This window comes from Chionomys nivalis, chromosome 5 (assembly GCF_950005125.1).
Source record: "Chionomys nivalis chromosome 5, mChiNiv1.1, whole genome shotgun sequence".
NCBI classification, from domain to species: domain Eukaryota; kingdom Metazoa; phylum Chordata; class Mammalia; order Rodentia; family Cricetidae; genus Chionomys; species Chionomys nivalis.
Window position 1 is genome coordinate 39,552,143 of NC_080090.1, and position 20,234 is coordinate 39,572,376.

At 49.0% G+C, this 20,234-nt stretch overlaps 1 protein-coding gene across 3 annotated transcripts in view; it reads right to left on the reverse strand.

Annotated features, from left to right (window-relative positions):
• Positions 1 to 589: 589 nt before the first annotated feature.
• The window catches only part of Tspan14 (tetraspanin 14), a 57,160-nt gene continuing 37,515 nt past the window's right edge, over positions 590 to 20,234 (reverse strand). For all 3 annotated transcript variants that reach the window (XM_057770892.1, XM_057770895.1, XM_057770893.1), the window contains exons 3-9: positions 12,931 to 12,981; positions 11,033 to 11,179; positions 9,569 to 9,739; positions 7,561 to 7,686; positions 5,972 to 6,016; positions 3,547 to 3,666; positions 590 to 2,232 (exon numbers count right to left, since the gene is read on the reverse strand). In XM_057770892.1, the coding sequence (XP_057626875.1) occupies positions 2,161 to 2,232; positions 3,547 to 3,666; positions 5,972 to 6,016; positions 7,561 to 7,686; positions 9,569 to 9,739; positions 11,033 to 11,179; positions 12,931 to 12,981 (732 nt within the window). In that variant the 3' untranslated portion in view covers positions 590 to 2,160. The remainder of the gene's footprint in view (positions 2,233 to 3,546; positions 3,667 to 5,971; positions 6,017 to 7,560; positions 7,687 to 9,568; positions 9,740 to 11,032; positions 11,180 to 12,930; positions 12,982 to 20,234) is intronic.

Genomic DNA, 20,234 nt, shown 5'->3' on the forward strand with positions numbered 1-20,234 from the left:
CCCCAATTTCTGTCTCTGGGTTTTTATTATTTGTGCTGCAGTTGGGACAAAGGCCCACCCATGGGCATACACGTTCTCTACCCCTCACTTGTCAGTGGAGGAATTTCAAACAGTTCTTTCACCTCTGAATCTATGGGCCAGGAAGCTACCAAGTGGCTCCCCATGCCGAGGCTGCGCATTCCTCCCTCTGCTGAGGAGCCTTCCAAGGACAACAGCCCACATGCTGCCTCGGGACCCTCCAAAGTGTCTCTCTTTGGAAAAGAGAGCATCTGATTCTGCACTGTCCAGCACAGAAAACCATCCAAAAGCTCACATAGTAGTGTCCTTTCCGGAACCATGGTGTCTGCGCATGCTTGTCCGGATGGACCCTATTACCAGGGTTAGATTCGAGATAACTGAGAATAATGCCTCTTCGAGTTCTGGAAAGGAAGTTTTTACAGTTCATGCTTATAGCTGAGGGTGGCAAAGCATCAGCCACGCAGTTTCAACTGTTGGGTGCACGTGAAGGATACGGGCACTGTTAGGATGTGCCGTAACTACTGTCACACCCGACGCCTCAGATCAGCTCAGTGGCTCAATTTATCACCAAAATGCTTCAAGTGGTTTTTTTTAATAGTGATTCCAAACAAAAAATGACCCAAACAACAGCATTAATATAAAGATATATTCCATAAAAGAGTTTGGCAGGTCAAAGAGAAGCATCACACTTCTAAAAACACAAGCATTCTTCTTCCTCTAATCTATAGAGAATTATTTAAAAAACTATAACGTCATCATCATCATGAACACACACCCACCAGTATCACCAGTATACACCACACTAGAATGTACACCTCGGCAAGTAACTGAAGGTAGGCACTCAACCCCTGAACGGTGAGGACAGTGAGCTACAGAGAAGCATTAAAGAGGAGCCCAGCCCAAGGGGGACAGACACCCGGCATGCCTCAGGAGTACCCAGTACTTAAGACACACATCATTTTCAAGAGCAGCCCAGAACAGCACTGACAGTGAACACAATGGCAGAAGAATGGCATCTGGGTGGAGGAGTCATCATGGGAGTTAGAAATAAGATGCGTTGAGCTTCTGTACAGCACCTGGTGTCTGCGGTTCGCAAGGGCCTGGCTGCAGAGTGTTGCCCTCCAGGGACAGCACACTTTGGGCCGCTAGCTGTATGTGGTCGTGAGAGGAACCTGGTTTCCAGCTAACAATCAGGAACGTGGGATTCCCCGGAGGGCAGCGGGGAGAAAGGTCAATCAGGATTCAAGTCCTGGTGGGAATTTCAGTAGCACCGAGACCAGAAGACAGTGAAGCCAAGCAAGGAGGGAGTGTGGACTGGGGGCGAGGGGGGGGCATGTCACAGCTGGTTCTTGAGACACTTAGGGAACGGAGAAGGACAGCTTGGCAACAGACATTGGGTAAGGCTGCTGAGAAAAGAATGCTGGAGAGAAGAGGCAATGAAGACATGGTGGCAGAACACTCTTACTCCTATAAATAACTATTTACATGCTTTAAGAACAGGAGAGCTGGCTCTCAGCAGGGCTTAATGCTATGGAGACACGAGGCTGTTCTACCCTGGGAGAGCAGTGTAGGCTTGGAAGGCAGTGGCAAGGTGCTTCCCTGGGACTGGCTTTGGCTGGCTCAGGCTTACTTCACTTGGACATGGCTGAGGATCCTGCAAATCCGTGGCTGTTTACACCACCATGAACCCTGTTGGCACTCGGGAACCCACTGGACCACTTATCCTCCCCTCCATGATTCTTGATTTGATCCGATGGAGCCACAAGTTGTCCTCAACCTGCTGGTCCATCACAAATGCTACACCCACAGAAGATAATAGTAGAGCATTTACCTAAGCCTTACTGAGTGGGTAGGGCCTGTAGATGCTCTTGGACTCCAAGTGGGCCATCAAGTCCCCCCTGCAGCCGTGGGAGTCATCAGTCCTCAGAGTTACTACTCCAAATGAAGCCCACATTCTCTGTCTCTGGGCAAACCCCTTCAGAGGTGCCATGTCAAGCGTGGGCAGAGGAGAAGGGGCCATCGTCTTCAGCACCAGCAAGAAGAAACAGAGAGGTCACGTCACACTGTTGCCGAAGACAGGGGTCTGACTGTGGGTGGCTTCACCTCCACATGTGGCTCAGCTCCACTTGCTGCCTCTGCTTCTCAGAAGTGATGACCTGCCTTCACTGCCTCGATGTCTGAGATCAGGGTCCTTGCCAGGAAGATGCCGAAGATCTGAAACCAAAGCCAAAGGTCAGCGGTGTAAAACAAGGGCAGGGAGCAGAGGAGCTAGTGGGGACGGCCTGCATGGACTCCCTCACCTACCCTACCAGTCAAAGCGCAAAGTGAGAACAGAGCTTGAAGTAGCCCAGGGTAGGCTACTGCATCCCTCAAGCATGGAAGAAGTCAGAGCAGGAGCCACAGACCAGAACAGATGCTCAGACTGCCTCCAGGGAGTGAACATGCCACACACCATAGGCGGGACCCACATATTTGAGTGCTAGGTCAAACTGAAAAATAACACCAACTGTTCAGAACCAGCTACCCTGTAGGCCTGATTCCCAAGAGAATAGTCTCACAGCCATGCCCTGATGTCTGCAGGCAGGAATGTAGGGGAGAAGGGAGAGGTTCTTCTACCTAAACACACACACGCTTGGGAGATGTGCTTGCTTTCTCCCCCTTCTAAGTTCTACACTTTATAATTGAAGACAGCCTCTGAAGTTATTTTTCTGCCCACTTCACGACCTTTTTCTTTCCTTTTCCACAAGCTTCTCTCTAGCCTTCTTCTGTAGTCCCTCAATGACACAGGGAAGAATAAAGAAGTGTTGTGTCGCTGCAGCCAGGTCCATTCCAGTCACCTCTTCAAGGCAGAACCACCTGACACATAAACAGAGTCTCCACTACCTCAGAAGCTGCTTGAAGGCTGCCAGTGCCTCTTACTCACGGGCCCTAGTAAAACCGAGTTTCCCCGAAAGAACTGGTTTTTGACTTTTTCTAGATTTTCCCATGGGCACCAGTCACCCCATTCACCACTGGGCTACCCATGTCTGTTCACATGAGATTATTTGTGAACAGGCAGAGCTTTAAGCCACAAAAGACAGTGGGACATAGGGGCCTCTGTGGTGAGAGGAAGACTCCAGGAAGCCCAGCCAGGGGACAAGGACAAAATAGTTCTGGAATGATTGCCCCAGCTAGAAGGAAGAGTCACCTCCCTCGCTAGAGCCCCTGACACCTCCTTAAATGCTGCTATTTCAATCAACCAGAAGGGAAGGATCCCAAAGAGGCGACAGTTACTGGCCATGCACTCAAGTACCCTGACCACCACACAGGTAATCCATACGAAGCTTACTGGGCCCTCCAGAGAGGGTCACAGTTGTCTTGTCTGTCCGCCCTAACTAAAGAAGGTCTCCCTTCAGGTAGCAGACTGTGGGGACAGAGGAGCCACAGCCCATCCTGGGTCCACCCTCCAACACACATGTACAGCTGCCACCATGCTATACATATACATGCACATGCAACTAGCCTTGGACACTCTTTCCTGGGTCATACCTGCAGTAGTGAGATGGCAATAAAGACACCAGCCACAATGTAGATGTTCCTGGGGAGCCAGCCTTCCAGAGCTTGGATGCATCCTTTTGTAAAGATGAACTCATCCCACTTGCTCTTCAACTGCAGAGAAACAGCACAGTGGCCTCAGCCTGAGCACACACAATCCCTGCCTGCCCCCAGAGAGCCTGGCTCTGGATGGGGCAGGGCAGGCACAACAACTGGATGATGGTCTTGGGGGGAGAGAAGACACAAGAGAAATCCTGCACGAGAAACACTCCAGCTTCAGTCTAGACCTCTCTCAGGGCCAGCTGCTATCCCATCTATCACTGAACTAAACAATAGCTCTCCTCTGGGAACTCAGTCTACATCCCCAGGCTGGAGACAACAAGGGCACGACAGCCAGAAGGATGGACCTGGGCTCAAGTCCCAGGTTACCCTTGAATTTTAGCTATTGTGTCCTGATATTTAGTTAGGAAATATAAGGTACAGATGAGGAAGGGGATCCCAAGCTTTCTCAGTTAAAGAAGTTGGCAGAAGAAAGGTCAGGGACTCTTTAGATTGTTTCTCCCACTGGTAAACTGGGAGTCAGAGTCAGCCAAGCCCCATCTACCAATCCTGGAAAAGCAATGTGTGGGGACCATGTAACAGCACACACCCGACTCGTACTACCTCATAAGTGGCAATCAGCCCAGTTTCCTCCCCGTCAACTCCCTCCATGTCAACATGGATGAAACATCAACTCATGCCAGGGGCATTATGGGAATTGCTGTGCCATACTTGCCCCCTCAACCTCAGATTGTGGATGTATTTGAAAATGGGTATTTGCAGGTGGCCTAGACCGTCAGGATGAGGTCTGATCCACTGACTGCTGTCTATACATGAGACCAGGACACAGGTGTACACAGAGGCAGACCATGTGAAGAGGAGGAAGGATGTGAAAACCCGAAAGATAGGCCTGGAACAGCTCCTCGACCCAGCTGACAGCTTTATCTTGGACTTCTAGGCTCCAGAATCGTGACACAATAAATGTCTGTCATTGAGCTCCCTGTCTTCACATAGAGAAGAGATCTTTAACCCGAAAGCCAGGCTCTATACAGCTGCCTCTCTTTGGCTTTCCCTATTCAGGATGCCAAAACAGCACAGTAACCTAAAAGCAACAGAAGTTCCTTCCTCCGCACTGCAGAGGCTGCAGCCTAACACCAAGGCACCAGCAGACTCAGAGTCTGGGGCTGCGTTCCAGTTAAACAGTGTCTTCTCGCTGAATTCTCACATGCTGGAAGAGGTGAAAGGCTCTTGGAATTTTTTTTTTTTTTCAGATTTATTTATGTGTGTAAGCATTCTGGCTGCATTTATGTCTTCACACCCTGTGTATACAGTAACTGCAGAGGACAGAAGGCAGCATCCATCCTCTGGAACTGGAGTTACAGATGGTTGTGAGCTACTACATGTGTGCTAGGAACCAAACTCTCTGCAAGAACAACAGTGCTCCTTATGTCTAAGCCATCTCTCCAGGCCACACAGGGTCTTTTAGTAAGGTCAGAAATCTCTTCGCTGAGGACTAGGCTTCAGCTTACGAATTCTGGGAGATAAAACACCTACCAAACAGCCTGTTTCTATGAAACTAAGGTTAACAGATTTCCAAAATGCAGATCAACTGCCCTAGTGTCCAAGAAGATGGATTTCTACATTCCGAGACACGTCCGCTTTCACAACAGCAGCCAACCATATCACCAAAACCCACCAGAGAATAGACCACAGTAGGGAGGGTATGCCTTTGTGGCTATCTTAACACATCCAAAGCCCTCACTCCATGTGGTCTGAAAGAAGCACTGGGTTTTAGTCCGCCCTAATCCAGGCATCTCCCTCTTGCTCTTACCTCCATGTAGAAACTGGAGCAAGTCACACACCCCACAAGCCAGCCTTATCCTTTTCCTTAATTCCTGTACAGTAGATAACTCTTACATAGCTTCTGTTCCCAATTCCATACTATTTCTTTTTTAAAAAATATTTATTTAATTATTATGTATACAATATTCTGTCTACATGCATGCCTGAAGGCCAGAAGAGGGCAACAGACCTTATTACAGATGGTTGTGAGCCACCATGTGGTTGCTGGGAATTGAACTCAGGACCTTTGGAAGAGCAGGCAATGCTCTTAACCGTTGAGCCATCTCTCCAGCCCTCCATACTATATCTAATGCAGTGAGAGGGTTAGTAAAACAAGGGTTTTTTAGTCACAGGGCTTTAAGTCTACACACACACGCGGTCAGACTCAGCTCACTGCAGGTTTAGATAGGACCCAAGTGAGTCCTCCTGTTTCCCCACTCCAGTTCGCACTTTTCCTGAAGCAGGAGGTTAGACCATAGACTGAAACCTAAGGAACAGTCCCCCAAAGTCCTTTGAAGCTCTGTGTTGATAATTTTACCTGAATCCTGACGTCATAGCCACACTGCGTGTTCACAACTTTTTGCTGTAAGAGAAGCAGAAAACTTAAGTCACTTTTGTCCTGTCAAAAACCTGGTGGTAGGAGGCGCTAGGAAATCGTAGCCCAAACCAGGAAACACCTGCAGAGATTCCATCACCGCTACACCCTGCAGCCAACTGCCAGCTCCCCTTCCATGCTAGCAGAGGGGTCAGTGAGCTGCTTCTGTGGTGGTTCAGCAGTGATTTTTGTAGACTCGGGGTACAGAACCGGACTTAATCTGCCTCATCAGCAAGAATACAGACCTGGACAGCACACAAACAATCTGGTTTGGCTATACTTTCAGGAAACAAAGGCCACTGAGCTTGGAATTTCATACAAATTCTTATACAAAATGTTTTTTTTTCTTCACCCATGTTTGAGGTTAGATGCAGAATATCCCCCAAAGGCTTGGTCCTCAGGGTGCTGCTACTGGGAGGTGGTAAAGTCCTTAGGAGATGGAGCTTGGAAGGAAGCCCTTAGGTCTCTAGGACTGTGTCCTGTAAGGGGACAGGGGATTCTGTTCTGTTCTTTAGCTATGTAGTGGGCAGCTATGTGCTCCTTGCTATCTTCACCAGGTACCAAATTCTGAAAGCATCAGAACCACTTCCAACACTGTCAGCCAGCGTAACTCTTTCTCCTTACATTCTAGGAATTAAATTTAGGGCCTCTTACATAATAAGTATACTCCTTACTACCACTGAGTCCCACAAACCTTTCCTCAGAGGGCTGGTTATAGTGATGGAAAACTGACTACAACAACCACTGAAAAGAAATGCATCTTTGGCACAGGTCATACAAAGCAACCAGGCAAATTTCGGCCTTGGCCACAGCTGGCCACCTTCGGGCCAGGAAGGAGGTGATTATTACACTTGCTGCACTCAGTACACCGGCACTTGCTGCGCTGCTGGACTTCAAACATTCCTGGACACCTCTGACGCCACTGTGCAACCTCAGCAAATAGGCCTCTCCCATCCAGGATCCTGCCCGGGTAATAACAGAGTGAAGGCGTGCTTCTCAGGGGCTATGACTAGGCATCACAGGGCTGTGCAGAAGCTTGTGCAGGGCTGATCTCTACTCCAGCAAAACATAGTCCTTCTCCATACATTACCCAAAGTGCTCAACTTCCAGAACCGTAAGCACTTAAGCCTTAGACTAGGAATGAAAGCAGGTGAAGAAGAGGCTAGACAATAATTAACCATGGAGTGGCTGTCCTCCATATGGGAGGTATACATAACTTTACAACCCGTGGGCTTCTGGGCACTGAAAGTCCAAAAGGGGGCAGACCAGAGCACAACATCTTCACAGTAAGGGCCGGGAGCACCCCTTGAAAAGGATGAGCTTTCTTCCTCCTTTATCCCACACAGAGCCAAGGTGCACCACTAAGAGGTTTCCCCGAATGTGTGCACAGTATTTCAGAGCTGCAAGGACCGGAATTGGATGGAGGGAGCGGAAGGAACGCACCACACTCCATCAGTGTGTTGGGAATCAGCAGCCTGGAGGGCTCTGGCAGTGGCAGGAGCTGCTGGGCTAGGGAAGGGACATACACTCACCGCAGGATCTGGCACACAGCAGGAGAAGGGCACTCCACATTTCTCTCGGCTGTAGCTGGCACCACTGCAGTTGAAGTAGACATTGAGGTCCCAGTCTTCAGGGCCATAGGCCCCACAGCACTGATTCTGAAATTGCAAAAGCCAAGAACCGCATGAGGAAGGCCAGGGTCACTTAGCCAACTCAAGGTGTCTCTGGATGGCAGAGCATATTCCCATTTACCAGACAGAGAGACACCAAGGCCCACAGAGACACTGAATAACACCAACAAATGGCAACCCGCTAGGAAGGAGCAGCAGGCATGCCATTTCCTCTGTGCGGCTCACAGCATGCTAACGTCCAGGCATGCCACTTGCCAGAACCCTCCCCTTTAAAGGCTCGCTGATGTACCCCTCTCCTAATCTAGAGAGCACTGCGAGACAAGCCTTACTCCCTGGTAAATGGTCACAGCTGCTGAATATGTACAACTAGGGTGAGCATCACCAGTAACTCATTAAACTCCTGCCTTGACCTGGGGCCACTGCCCTCCACTCCCCAGTACACTGTGCAGCTGACAATAGTCCTCATCGGCCTACAGAGGTGCAGCCCCTGCACACCATGAACAGACCCTGAGGGAGTGGCCTAGCCTCAGCAGGTCCCTTCCTACACTCACCTTTGAGGCTGGCCTGGAGGCCAAGAGCAATCTCTCCCTCCTCCACATCCTACTTTTCTAGTGAAAATCCCATCTTCCCCATCCACGCTCCTACACGATGCAAGAAGCGTTAATGACTTAGTGACCATCTAAGTCATCCCAAGGTCTAAAACTTACTGGATCCGTCTTTATTTCTAGAAGAGCTGGGCCTGGCAAAGCACAAACATTCCTCTAATTTCAATAATCAGAGGATAAGCTTGAGAGTAGCCTGGGCTACACAGCAAGATCCTGGGCCCCCTATCTCAAAAGAGACAGAGCAGAGACAGACAAGAGGCAGGAAGACAACATCACTTAGGAAAGAGCAGGGAAGAGTGCTAGAAACTAGCAGGTCATGCCATATGAACACAAAAGAAAGAAATGGAAGAGAGAGGGCAGCAAGGCCATCTGCAGGGGGCTAAAACGCAGGATCCTCCCAAGTCAGTTAGAAGGCACGGGAGCCTCTCTGTTTGCACAAACAGGTTTTGCTGGCACCCAGGCCACATGCAACAGGGTAAACAAGTTTTGGTTAATAACAGTGGGTCAGCCGGGCAGTGGTGGCGCACGCCTTTAATCCCAGCACTTGGGAGGCAGAGGCAGGCGCATCTCTGTGAGTTCGAGACCAGCCTGGTCTACAGAGCTAGTTCCAGGACAGGCTCCAAAACCAGAGAAACCCTGTCTTGAAAAAACAAAAAAAAAAAAACAAACAAAACAAAACAAAAAAAAAAAACAGTGGGTCAGTTATTTTTAGTGCTTTCTGGTTTCTCTTTGGAACCAAGTGTTCCACAGTAAAGACATTTTGGAAGCCAAGCTTCTGGGAGAGGCAAATCTAACAGGCCACTGTGGCAGGCAATGGGTTCATCCCAGGGGCTGCAGCAGCCAGTGATCCAAGCTTCCAGGTGCAGCTGCAGACAAGGGGAAGGGGCAGGAAGGCTGAGAGACACAGCTCTGCTTATTCAACTCCCTGGGGAAAGTTTCTGAGCGGTCACAGCCCTCCATCTGAGAAGGCTTCCTCCAGGCAGTTTGTCCTTCTCGAACAGGAAGGAGAAAAGGTCCCAGAGAGGAAGGGGACAGGAATAGCTCCTGTGGTGAGTCACAAGCCTGGGGGAGGAGCTCTATCCTCTCCATCCCCTCTCCATCCATGGGACCCAAGGTCCTGGGGAAAATTATGACTGAGCTGACCAGAGGTAGAGGAGATGCTCCATACCACCCTGCCATGCTGTGGCAGAAAAGTCACTGTGCAGGGAAGGCCTCATTCCCATCTCAGCTGCAGGGCACCCCAGAGTGACCAGAGGTGGCAAAGGGCATTCTCTAGCAGGAGGCCTGTGGGGAGCAGAGCTTACGGCTTTCTGAAGGGAGTCGATGAGGTTCTGTAGGTCAATGTCATCCCGATAGGATCGGATGTTGCTCTCGAAGAATTCCCGGAACCGGTCCCTCACCCAGTCCTGGAACAGAAAGGCCAGCACAGCCACGGCCAGTTCCAGGAAGAAAATGAGCACAATGGCCCCGCAGAACTGCATGGGCACAAGAAAGAGGGAGTCAGCCGTCATCAGCCTGGCAAACCCATGCACCCCACTAGATCCAGAGCCACCGCCTGCTGTATAGAACTTCATCTCCATAAATGGGGTTTACCACTACTCATGCCTCAGTTACCACGGCTGGAAACTGAGATGAGCAGAGAGGGAGGGAAAGTCCAAACCACCATTTCCTGGGAAGCAGCCCTCACTCCCCACCCCCACCCTGGGGAAAGAAGCCTTGTCAGTTGCTTCCACAGGGAGCCTCCACCCAGGCTTTATCTGCTCCCATCCCTCCACACTACCATCCTAACCCTCCACTCCCCTTTAGGAATGAAAAAACTGAGACTAAAACGCAGAGGGCATCTGAGTTCCCTACCACTCTAGAGGTAGAGTATGATCAGGACCCGCTCTGCATGAGCCAAGCAGGATCGCCAGCCACATGCAGGCCTCTCTAGAAGCATGGCTGCGCAGGCAGGCAGTGGTGACATTCTATTGGGACCCATGCAGCCATTGAGGCACAGATGAAACTATCTGTGGCCTTACAACAATACAGGCCGCTAAGAAGCTTTCTCACATCTAGGAAACAGGAAGGAGCCTGCCCAGGAAAATTGGAGATGAATCACAAGCGTGCAAAAACACGTGCACACAGTCTGTTCACGTGGACATGAGGTGCAAAACACAGTGTTTGGAAGGGGGAGGAGATCGAGAAAAATGTGTGCTTTGCTTTTCAGATGAAAAGCGCTTGACCTAATAAACTCAGCAAATAATAAATCATGAAGGAAATAAAAGTGTTTGCCTCACCAGGTGCTATTTAATTTTAACTAAATACATTTAAAAATGAAGTCGTATCTAAATATAAAACTAAACTCTTAGCAATTCATAATTCTGCCAGAAAATTAAGAACTCTACATTACATCCAACGGATTCACACCCAGGAGGAAGGAAATAGTTTCTTAATGCGACTGGCGACATTGTTTGATCTTAGCCAGGAAGGGCAAAGGTGAGCAGCAAACAAACAATCCCTTTAAAACTCCCTTTAGGTGAGCTGTAAGGCAAAGGAGGCAGGTAGAACCCCTGCATCAGCTGGTCCTATGCGGGGGCACAGCAAACCCCATTCTCCTAGGGTGAGGAACCATCATCTGGGCTTTTCTCCCCAAATCTTCCCTCCAATGAGACAGAGGCTCAAAGGCCTCCTCCCTGCTTCTACTGCCTGGGTCAGAAAAGATGTGAGCCCAGACCCCTAGCCTAGCACATCTCCTGCCTCCCACCCTCAACTCCAGGACCACTCACAAACTTGAGCAGGCAGATGTTCTCCCGGAGAGCCCCCACACAGCCTGCGAAGCCCAGTGTGAACATCACCACGCCCACCATCAAGACCAGCACCACAGGGTCGATTCCGTGCAACCGCGTCACCTTGGTAAGGTCGGACAGCACACCCTGGAAGAGGCAGAGAATACAAGGTAGCAATGCCCTTGGAATGGAGTCAAGGCCCTGGGGCAAACTCTGTCAGCAGCTATGGCAGGGGCCTGCTTCTCAAGACTCAGCCCTGCCATCAAGAGACAGGCCACAGTGTGCTCTAAACACTTCCAAGAGGCCCCGAGTCTAGTTAGCACCTTGTCCACCTTAGCCTCCAGATACTTTTCCCATGAAGTTTCCTGGTCCACATTGAAGATGGGGGCTCCTGTGAGCCCAGACCCAGATTCTTCCATGGCCCGTAGGGTACCTTGGCCAGGCCTCAGAGAAGTGGAGTCCAGTGGCCTATGGTCAAACTGGCTAAAAGCAGCCTCAAAATGAACATTTTTGAGGAAACACACTCAGCAAGGAGAGATGAAGGACTAGTGTTGCCTGGAGAGCTTTTTATGATGGCGCTGTCCTATCAGCACGGTTCAAAGAGAACCACTGTTGTTCTTGCAGGGGCTACGGACAAATAAGAACTGGTTTATCATTTTTATTCAAATACATATAGTCAGGGACTACTGAGATGGCTCAACAGGTGGAGGCACTTGCTACCTTGCCTGGCAACCTGAGTTAAATCTCTAGGACCCACATGGTAGAAGGAAGAGCACCGAACCTACTCCCGTAGGTTGTTTTTTGACCTCTGCTCATGCATATACATCACACACACACACACACACACACACACACACACGGAATAGCAGTAAAATCTTTAAAAAGATATATGGATTTATGCAATATTTAAAAATAATTATATATAACTACTGGCAACCACAATGGACAGATTCTGTGATATTCGAAGCAGGAGGAGTGGGGGAAGCTGCCAAAACAGATAGCTATAGCTACATAGGGAGCTCCAGGATCATGGCTCATACAGGTCAAGTCCATTGCAATCCCAAACATGGCCACATGGTGGCACTGTTAGGCATGGGTTACTGCCTGCAGGTCACTAGGACAGAGACCTTGTACAGCAGCTTTTGCCATCAGCGGTTCACAAGCCTCCTTGAAATTTGGAAATATCCAATTCTGCTCCTAAGACCATCACATGAAAGCTCATAGACCAAAGTGCTCTGCTTCCTTTTTCTGGAAGCAAGAGCAGGTTCCACCACAGAAGCAGGGGTGCTTCAGCTTTGGGTCCTGCTTGCTCCCCCTTCCTGGAAGAATTCTAGCTTTCCCACCTATAAGCTACAAGCACTAACCTTTCATAGGGTAAGGTCGGTACCAGGACTCCAACTTGCCCCTGGAGCTCAGACCCTCTAGAGTACCAAGTGCCCCCTTGTCTAGCTGTACAATGAGAGCTTGGTTTCTCCTTCCTCACAGACCAGCAAGCGGCACACAGGTTCTTGACCTCCTCCTTAGAAAGCCAGGGGCATAGAACCAGGCTCTATCTGCTCCCTTTGTTCTGTAGGCCAGGACATGCACTTAAGGAGTAAACATGACTGTGCACAGGAACCTGTTCACTTGGTCCCAGAAATAACAGAAAGGGTTAGCAGGCAGCCCCAAGCCTGCCTTGGGCACAGCTGCCAAGCCCAGCGGGTTCTCGTCCAGTACTGGCCTAACTGTCCATGACCTCCAGGAGCAGAGCCAACTTTTAGAGCCAAGTTCTTTCTGAGGGTTAAAATGCTACAAACCTTTCACGGCACAGTTAGTGCCTACTGAGCAGGCTAGAGGAGGGAACAATGCAAGTCCAATGGCTCTAGGCCTGGCTGCCTGGTAACCGCGGTTCCACCTACCTTTTCGCTCCATGCCCACAGCCCGACTCCAAGGAAGACAACGCCAGCCAACTGCAGGGGTAGAGGGAGGGAAAGACGAGAAGAGAGAGATCAGAAACCAGCACTAGGAACAAAGTCTACATTCTAGTCAAGTGAGCTGTCTCCTGTCCAGCGTGGCATCTGAATCTCGCAGATGAAAGAGCCATGGAGACTGCAGACAGAAGGGCCAGTGGCTGGTTTCTACCTGAGTTGGCTGCAAGACCAAAGAGGCAAGGTAAGGATGCTGAGATCAGTCCTAGAGAGACAGCCTCACGTTGACAAGAGACTGTTTCTTCTTCCTGTCCACCTTCACCCTCAACTCACTTCAGTGTGCAAGACCCTGTACTCCGTGCGACTGCCAGGGTTATCGGATGCCTCTGACCCAGCACGGCTCAGGCCAGCTGCAAGGCAAAGCTACAGGGGAAAAGCACAACCCAAGACCACCTGTTGCCCATCTCAGTCCCACAGCCCAGGGTTCAGACTCCAAACACAGACAAGCAGGTACTCAACGTGTTCACTGGTCAGAGCGGAGTCTCCTCATCACAACTGCACATAGCATGAGACAAATACACATATGCTCAGGAAATAGCAGGGTCTTAGCTGATAAATTAAGGTAAGCCACATTAAGCAGAAGAGAGGCACTGTAACCTCAACCTCCCCACTACCATCGCTCACTGACCCAAATACACCACACACTCCTAAAGCAGAGCGGCTTTTTACCATATAAAGGTCGATACCCCGTGCTCTGCAAATGGAGCTGCCTGTTCTGTTGTTGGTTTTTTCACTATCCTCTACTTTACACTATGCTGGCATTTCAATGCCATTTAGTGGGACCTCACAGTAAGTAAGCGCTAGGTTTCTCTATGACTCAACTTTGCAAGTGGTATTCTCCAACTTTAAGTGGTTTCTGCCTATTTTATTTGGCTTCTGCCTATTTTATTCAATACCAGACCCATGTAGCTGGAACAGGAAGGAAAAGCCTTGTGATGAAAACCCTGGGAGGTTTCGGTGCTCACTGAATCACAGGTCACTGTCACGAAATGCACATAGGCCTAATGTCTGGTTGTGGCTCTCTGAGGGCTCACAGCTTACCACGGTTGGTTCAGCAGGCATTTACAGATGAAGTCAGGCCAGGACTCCAACATTTCCATTTTACAAAGCATAACTCTGGCACCCAGAGAAAGCTAAGACCAAGAGACATGGCAGAGGGAAGCCTTGGTTCATCTGTTCACTGTTTCTTCTTAGAAGCAGATACTGGGTGAGCATTCTGAAGCTAGAAGACTAGTTCCCTGAGCGGTCATACACCACACTGGGTTCTTAGCAGTAAGGTCTTTGTTTTCCTGGACACTATATCCCCTCTCTCACAATGGCATGGGAAGTAAAGCAAAAGGCCACCCTACCATTCCTTAAGGTAACCAGTGACTGACTTGTCTTTCAGCAGAGTGGAGGCCTTTCATCTGACCTCATCAGAAGTAAGGTCACTGCTGGTCATTCCTCCTCCTCCTCCAATCAGGTTCAGAGACACCAAACATACATAGCTTGGAGCTGTCTTCCTCCCTTGCTGCCGCTCATCCTTCCCTTACAGATCCCACTAAATGATGGTAAATCTAATGGCTCAGTCAAAGACCCTTAGAACACTGAGGGCAGGGGCATGATGACCCAGCATTCACATAGCTTTAAATACTACCACATCCATGACCATCAACCTCACAGCTCACATTTACCATCTCCTTGTGGCCTCCAGGGCCTTTCTTCTCCAGCTCCTTTCCTTATTAAACACCACTACATCTGTTCACTAGCCATTTTGGAGAAAACTCACAAGACGGAAAGAGGCCTCATACTCACCAATTGGGACCCTCTGCTCATTTTACCTTCAAACCTTAAGAGTGTGTGTGGCCAGTTTTCTTCCTGATTCTCAGCTCCCCTCTGTCCATAATCTACCTCCTTCCAGGCCTGCAGTAAACTGGAACCATCATTTAAAACTCCTCTACCATTTGGTATCCAAAGGACTGGCCTTAATGCCCCCAGTACATACCAGAATTCTCAGGTCCTCAAAGTCCCTGGAGTAAGCCACACATCCTCCCTCAGGTAGACTATTTAATACACCGAATGGAATGCAGGTACCATGCACATAGCTGTTATACTATATTGTTTAGGGAACAATGAGAAACAGTCTTCTGTGCAGTTTTATAGCGTCTTCCATCATGGTGAATTGAGATGCAGAGCTATCACTTGCGGAATATGACTATGACCAGGTCACTCCACACTTCAAAACTCTGCAGTCACTTCCCCTCACACCTAGAGTGAAATTAAGATTCTACCACAGTCCGCCACTACCTGGCCTCAGTTCCTCGCCGCCTCCTTCCCATCATCTAGGTCTTCCCCCGAGATGTCTACCTTTGCCACCCTATATGAACTTAGTCCCTATTGGCTTGGTTCTTGGTGCAGCCCTGATCCTAACCCAAGTGGACCGTGCCTACCTTCAGCCACGTTCTCATCTGTGTGCTCGGGGCTGTAAATCACTCATGTGGAGAAGGATGGTGCAGACTGGGCCCATGTGAGAACCCCACCAAGGCTTCAAGACCAGAAGGCCCCAAGTCTGGGTTCTTCACACTCTCCTCTATGCATGCTTCTGGGTTTACTTCTGGGTCTCACGTACTCCTGAGGGCCAGGCAAGAGCCTACCTAGCCTGGCTTGCCAGGCTCATGACCAATCAAACTGCATACACAGAATTAGTGCAGTAAGATTGGAAGGTATCTTGACACTACTGCCATCCAATGTTCCCATTCAAAACCAGGCCTGCCTGACCACTGAGAGCAGTCCACCCACTTCTGGGGATCTAGGGACAGGTGAAAAAGAAGGTTATCTTGAAACAATCAGTGGCTCTCAGACTCCCCTTCCCTCCCCACAATACCTCATTTTTTTCTCCCTACATTAAATCAGCCTTAACTCCACATACACTTAGATGTTACTGAACTCACGCTGAGGTGTTTGGTTCGTTTAAGACACGGTCTCTCTATATAGGCCTGGTTGTCCTGGAACTTGCTATGTAGACCACGTTAGCCTTGAAGTGATAGAGCTCCTCTTGCCTCTGCCTCCAGAGTGCTGGGATTAAAAGCATGCACCACCACATCCGGCCTTGAGGTGCTGCTTTAACTTTTCCCTGGAGTAGCTAAACAGAAAGAAAGATGTTGGCTCTGCCAAAGCAAGTGTACAAAACTGTGCATATGTAGGCAGGCTTCAACTCATGTCACACACGGGCACGCACCCTCCTTCAAGACCCGCAGGAGACTGCTGCTGGATCTGTTACAGTCATTGTAAGAGAAAACGCCTTCTCCTGTCATCTTATAGAAAGAACTGAAGTTAACTCAGACCCAAAAGACAGGAACTTTACAGCCACATGTCTGCTCAAGGGTTCAGTGAATATTGCCCAAGGCAGGAACTCTGGAGACCAATTATGGTCAAGAACCTGCGAGAGGACCAGACAAGGGAAGTGATCGGCCCCTGGACCACATACCAGCTCCAGGAGTGAATGGTAGACCTGTCATTTCCTCCCCAGAACTCCCACAGATAGAGAACGAATGTGGAACCATGTCCAAGGTTACACTGGACCAACAGTTAGGGAGTCTGCATCAGACGGATCTGCAAGCTGGTGACAGACTTAAGAACCCCATCTAGGTATCTCGATCCCTGACAGCATATTATCTCACTACCCACAGGGACAGAAGAGTGGGCAGCACTCTGAGTCATGGGCCCTACAGAGCACCTACAGAAGACTGACCAAATGAGACAGGGCTCCACAGGAATTCTTAGGCTGCACAACCCTCAAACAACATGACTGTGTTAAGAAGGAACATTCTACGAGTCTACATCCCAGTCAGAGCAGAAGAATCTCTGAGAGTCTCTGTAAAGATTCAGAAGCAATTATAGGAGCAAGAGGTTCCATTGAACAATGGGTTAAAGAAGCTCACTGCATACAATTCAAGAATCCCAGGACCAAGGTTATTAAATGAAAATCTCTGGGCAACCTTCCCTACGGTAATTGATCAGAAAGCCCCCCCCCACATATACACATGCATGCACACATACACCCATACCCCTACATACACATGCACACACCCACCACACACATATCCACAGACCCATTCCCCCCACACTCCCATACACACTCCCATACAAGTCCCCCCACACCCCACACTTTCCCAAACCACACCCCATACATCACACACAACAAACCAACAACCCCCTCTGCATTAGTGAGGGTTCTTCTGGAGGGGAACAGAACTGGTAGGATGAGCAAGTAGATACATAAAAGGAAATTCATTAGAATATCATATAGGCTTGTGGCCCAGCTGGTCCAACAATGACTGTCTACCAACAGAAGGTCCAAGAATCCAGTAGTTGCTCAGTCCACAAGGCTGAATGTTTCAGCTGGCCTTCAGTATACACTAGAATCCCAAAGAGGCAGGCTCTAATGCCAGGGAAGGAATGGACTTACCAGCGAGAACAAACGGGCAGAGTGAAAGCTTCCTTCTTCCTTGTAATTTATATAGGCCGCCAGCACAAGGTGTGGCCCAGATTAAGGTAGATCTTCCCACATCAAAAGATCTGGATTAAAAGTGTGTCTCCCCATCTCAAACTATTTAATTAAGAAAATAATCCCAACAAGTGTGCCCAGACACTTAGGTTTTAGTTCCGGATGTAGTCAAGTTGATACGAAGAACAGCCATCATACCTTCCAAAAACAAGAACAAGATGCCCGACTGGAGCATCCTAAGTTGGCACGGGTTTCACTTATTTTGGAAGCTGCAAGAATGCCATCCCCAGTCCTCAAACAAGCATTGCACTGAGCTCTGAGAGTTTTGCAGAAGAAAGGGAGGAGGGATTGTATAAGCCAGGGGGGTCATGATGAGAGAACCCACAGAGACGGCAGATCTGAACTCATGAGAGTTCATGTACACTGGACCGACAGTTAGGGAGCCTGCATCAGACGGATCTGCATATGTGTGACAATTGTGTAGCCTGGTCTCTTAGTAAGGCTTCTAACAGCTGGAGCAGGACATCTCACTGGAGCTTAGCTGGCTTTTGCTAACCCATGCTGGATTACCAGACCCCACCTCAACCTAAAGAGAAGAGCTTGGTCCTGCCTCAACTTGAAGTACCAGGGTATGCGCAAGCCCATGGGAGGTCTGTCCCTTTCTGAATGGAGATGGAGGAGGAGTGGATGGGGAGGGGGGTAGATAGGAAAAGTGAGGGGCCAGAAGAATAGGAGGGGGAGCTGGTTGATATGTAAAATAAATGAAAAGAAAAACGTTATTTAAATTTAAAAAATGCCGCCGGGCGGTGGTGGCGCACGCCTTTAATCCCAGCACTCGGGAGGCAGAGGCAGGCGGATCTCTGTGAGTTCGAGACCAGCCTGGTCTACAAGAGCTAGTTCCAGGACAGGCTCCAAAACCACAGAGAAACCCTGTCTCGAAAAACCAAAAAAAAAAAAAAAAAAAAAAAAAAAAATTTAAAAAATGCCTAACCCAGGGCAGAAAGATTGTAAGAGCCAGAGGTGGTGAACAATTGTAAGGAAACAATATTGTCTAGATTCATGGAGACTGTGACAGTATGAACAACACCTGCACAAATTCAAGCCACAGAGAAATCCCAAACCAAAGAGGGAAGCAGCTCTATGTATTTACTGCCTTTCTCTTTTCTTTTTCTTGTTTGTTTGTTTGTTTGCTTGTTTGTGTGGTTGTTTGGTTGGGTTTCTTTCGAGACAGGGTTTCTCTGTGTAGCTCTGGTTTTCCTGGAACTCAGTCTGTAGATCAGACTGGCCTCAAACTCACAACAGAGATTTATCTGCCTCTGTCCCCAAGTGCTGGGATCAAAGATATGAGCTACCACCCCCAGACCTTTTTTTAAGAGAGAAAGAACATGAACTTGGGTGGGCATGGAGTGGAGGATCTGGGAACAGTTAGGGTATAGTAAAGAATATGATAAAAGTATGAATAAATTTTTTTAATAAAAAAAAAATCCCCTCACCATAAGCTTGCTACACTTTACCCAAGTAGATCAAGTGGCAATAAAAGTGTGAACATCTAAACCCTGCTAGATTGCAAATTAAGAGCATCCACCCAGGACTCAATGGCCTTGGCCCCTTGACTGATTGCTCTAAACACAAGTGTAATGCTTCGGCAATTCTTGCAGGCTCCACACATCTTAGCAAGGCCACATTTCCAGGATCTGCACTGCTGACCTCTGGTTCATGGTAAATCTATTTACACTGACTCAGGTGCTCAGAACCAATTCCCTGGGCCTCCTTATAGATATCTGAGGTAAGCAGAAGGGAACACATTAAAAATCCATGCAGTCCAGGATCCAGGGTCCAGGGTCCAGGGTCCAGGGTCCAGGGTCCAGGGTCCAGGGTCCAGGGTCCAGGGTCCAGAGTCCAGGGTCCAGGGTTGATCTCCTGCAATCTGGGACTTTCTCAACACAGATGGCCCTACTCACAGTTAGGTTGAAAGAACTGGGGAAAGACTCTAATGGAATCTGCTCACAGCAAGAAGCCCTGCTCTCCTGGGTTCAGGCAGAGCTGAAGCCTGAAGGGCCACCAGGTGACCCCCATACACCTCTACCTGTTGCACTGAAGACATTGCATGCCCCTAGTGGTGGTTAATTGTAATCTCCAGCTTCTGTAATTTAGAACCAAGTGAAGGACATTATCTCTGGATGTTTCTAAAAAGGTTTAACGGAGGGGTAAGACCACCATTCCACAGATCAGGAAGAAGCCCCAGCTTTCATCTCTCTGCATCCTGATGATGAGCAACCATCTAATGCTCCCGCCACCACGATGAACTGTACTCTCAAACCATGAGCCGAAATAAAACTCCCTTCTTCTTCTTCAGTGGCTTTCGTCAGGTGTCTTGTCCCAGCACGGAGAAAGTAGCTATTACAGTCTTACTCCAGGCAGTTCCCAAAAGGACTACTGTCCTAAGAAAAAGTCCCCTTTTCCAGAGTCTCAGCTTCCCCTTCTGGAGAAAACAAGAGATGCAGAGTTCAGGAAAACATACCAGGAAGGATGCAGACAGACAGCAGGGTAGAAAACAGGAGCCTGAAGAAATTATACTATCAAGTTTGTTCTTCACACATCCCAAGGCTCTAAGCAGTCACCCATCTCTGGGGCTCCATCTGACAATCAAGCACCTCATGGCTTTGCTTTGATACCTAAGTCCTGCCAGCAGGATGCAAAATCATGGTCATGGACTATCCCAGAACAAGAAATCCCAGGGTGAGTTCAC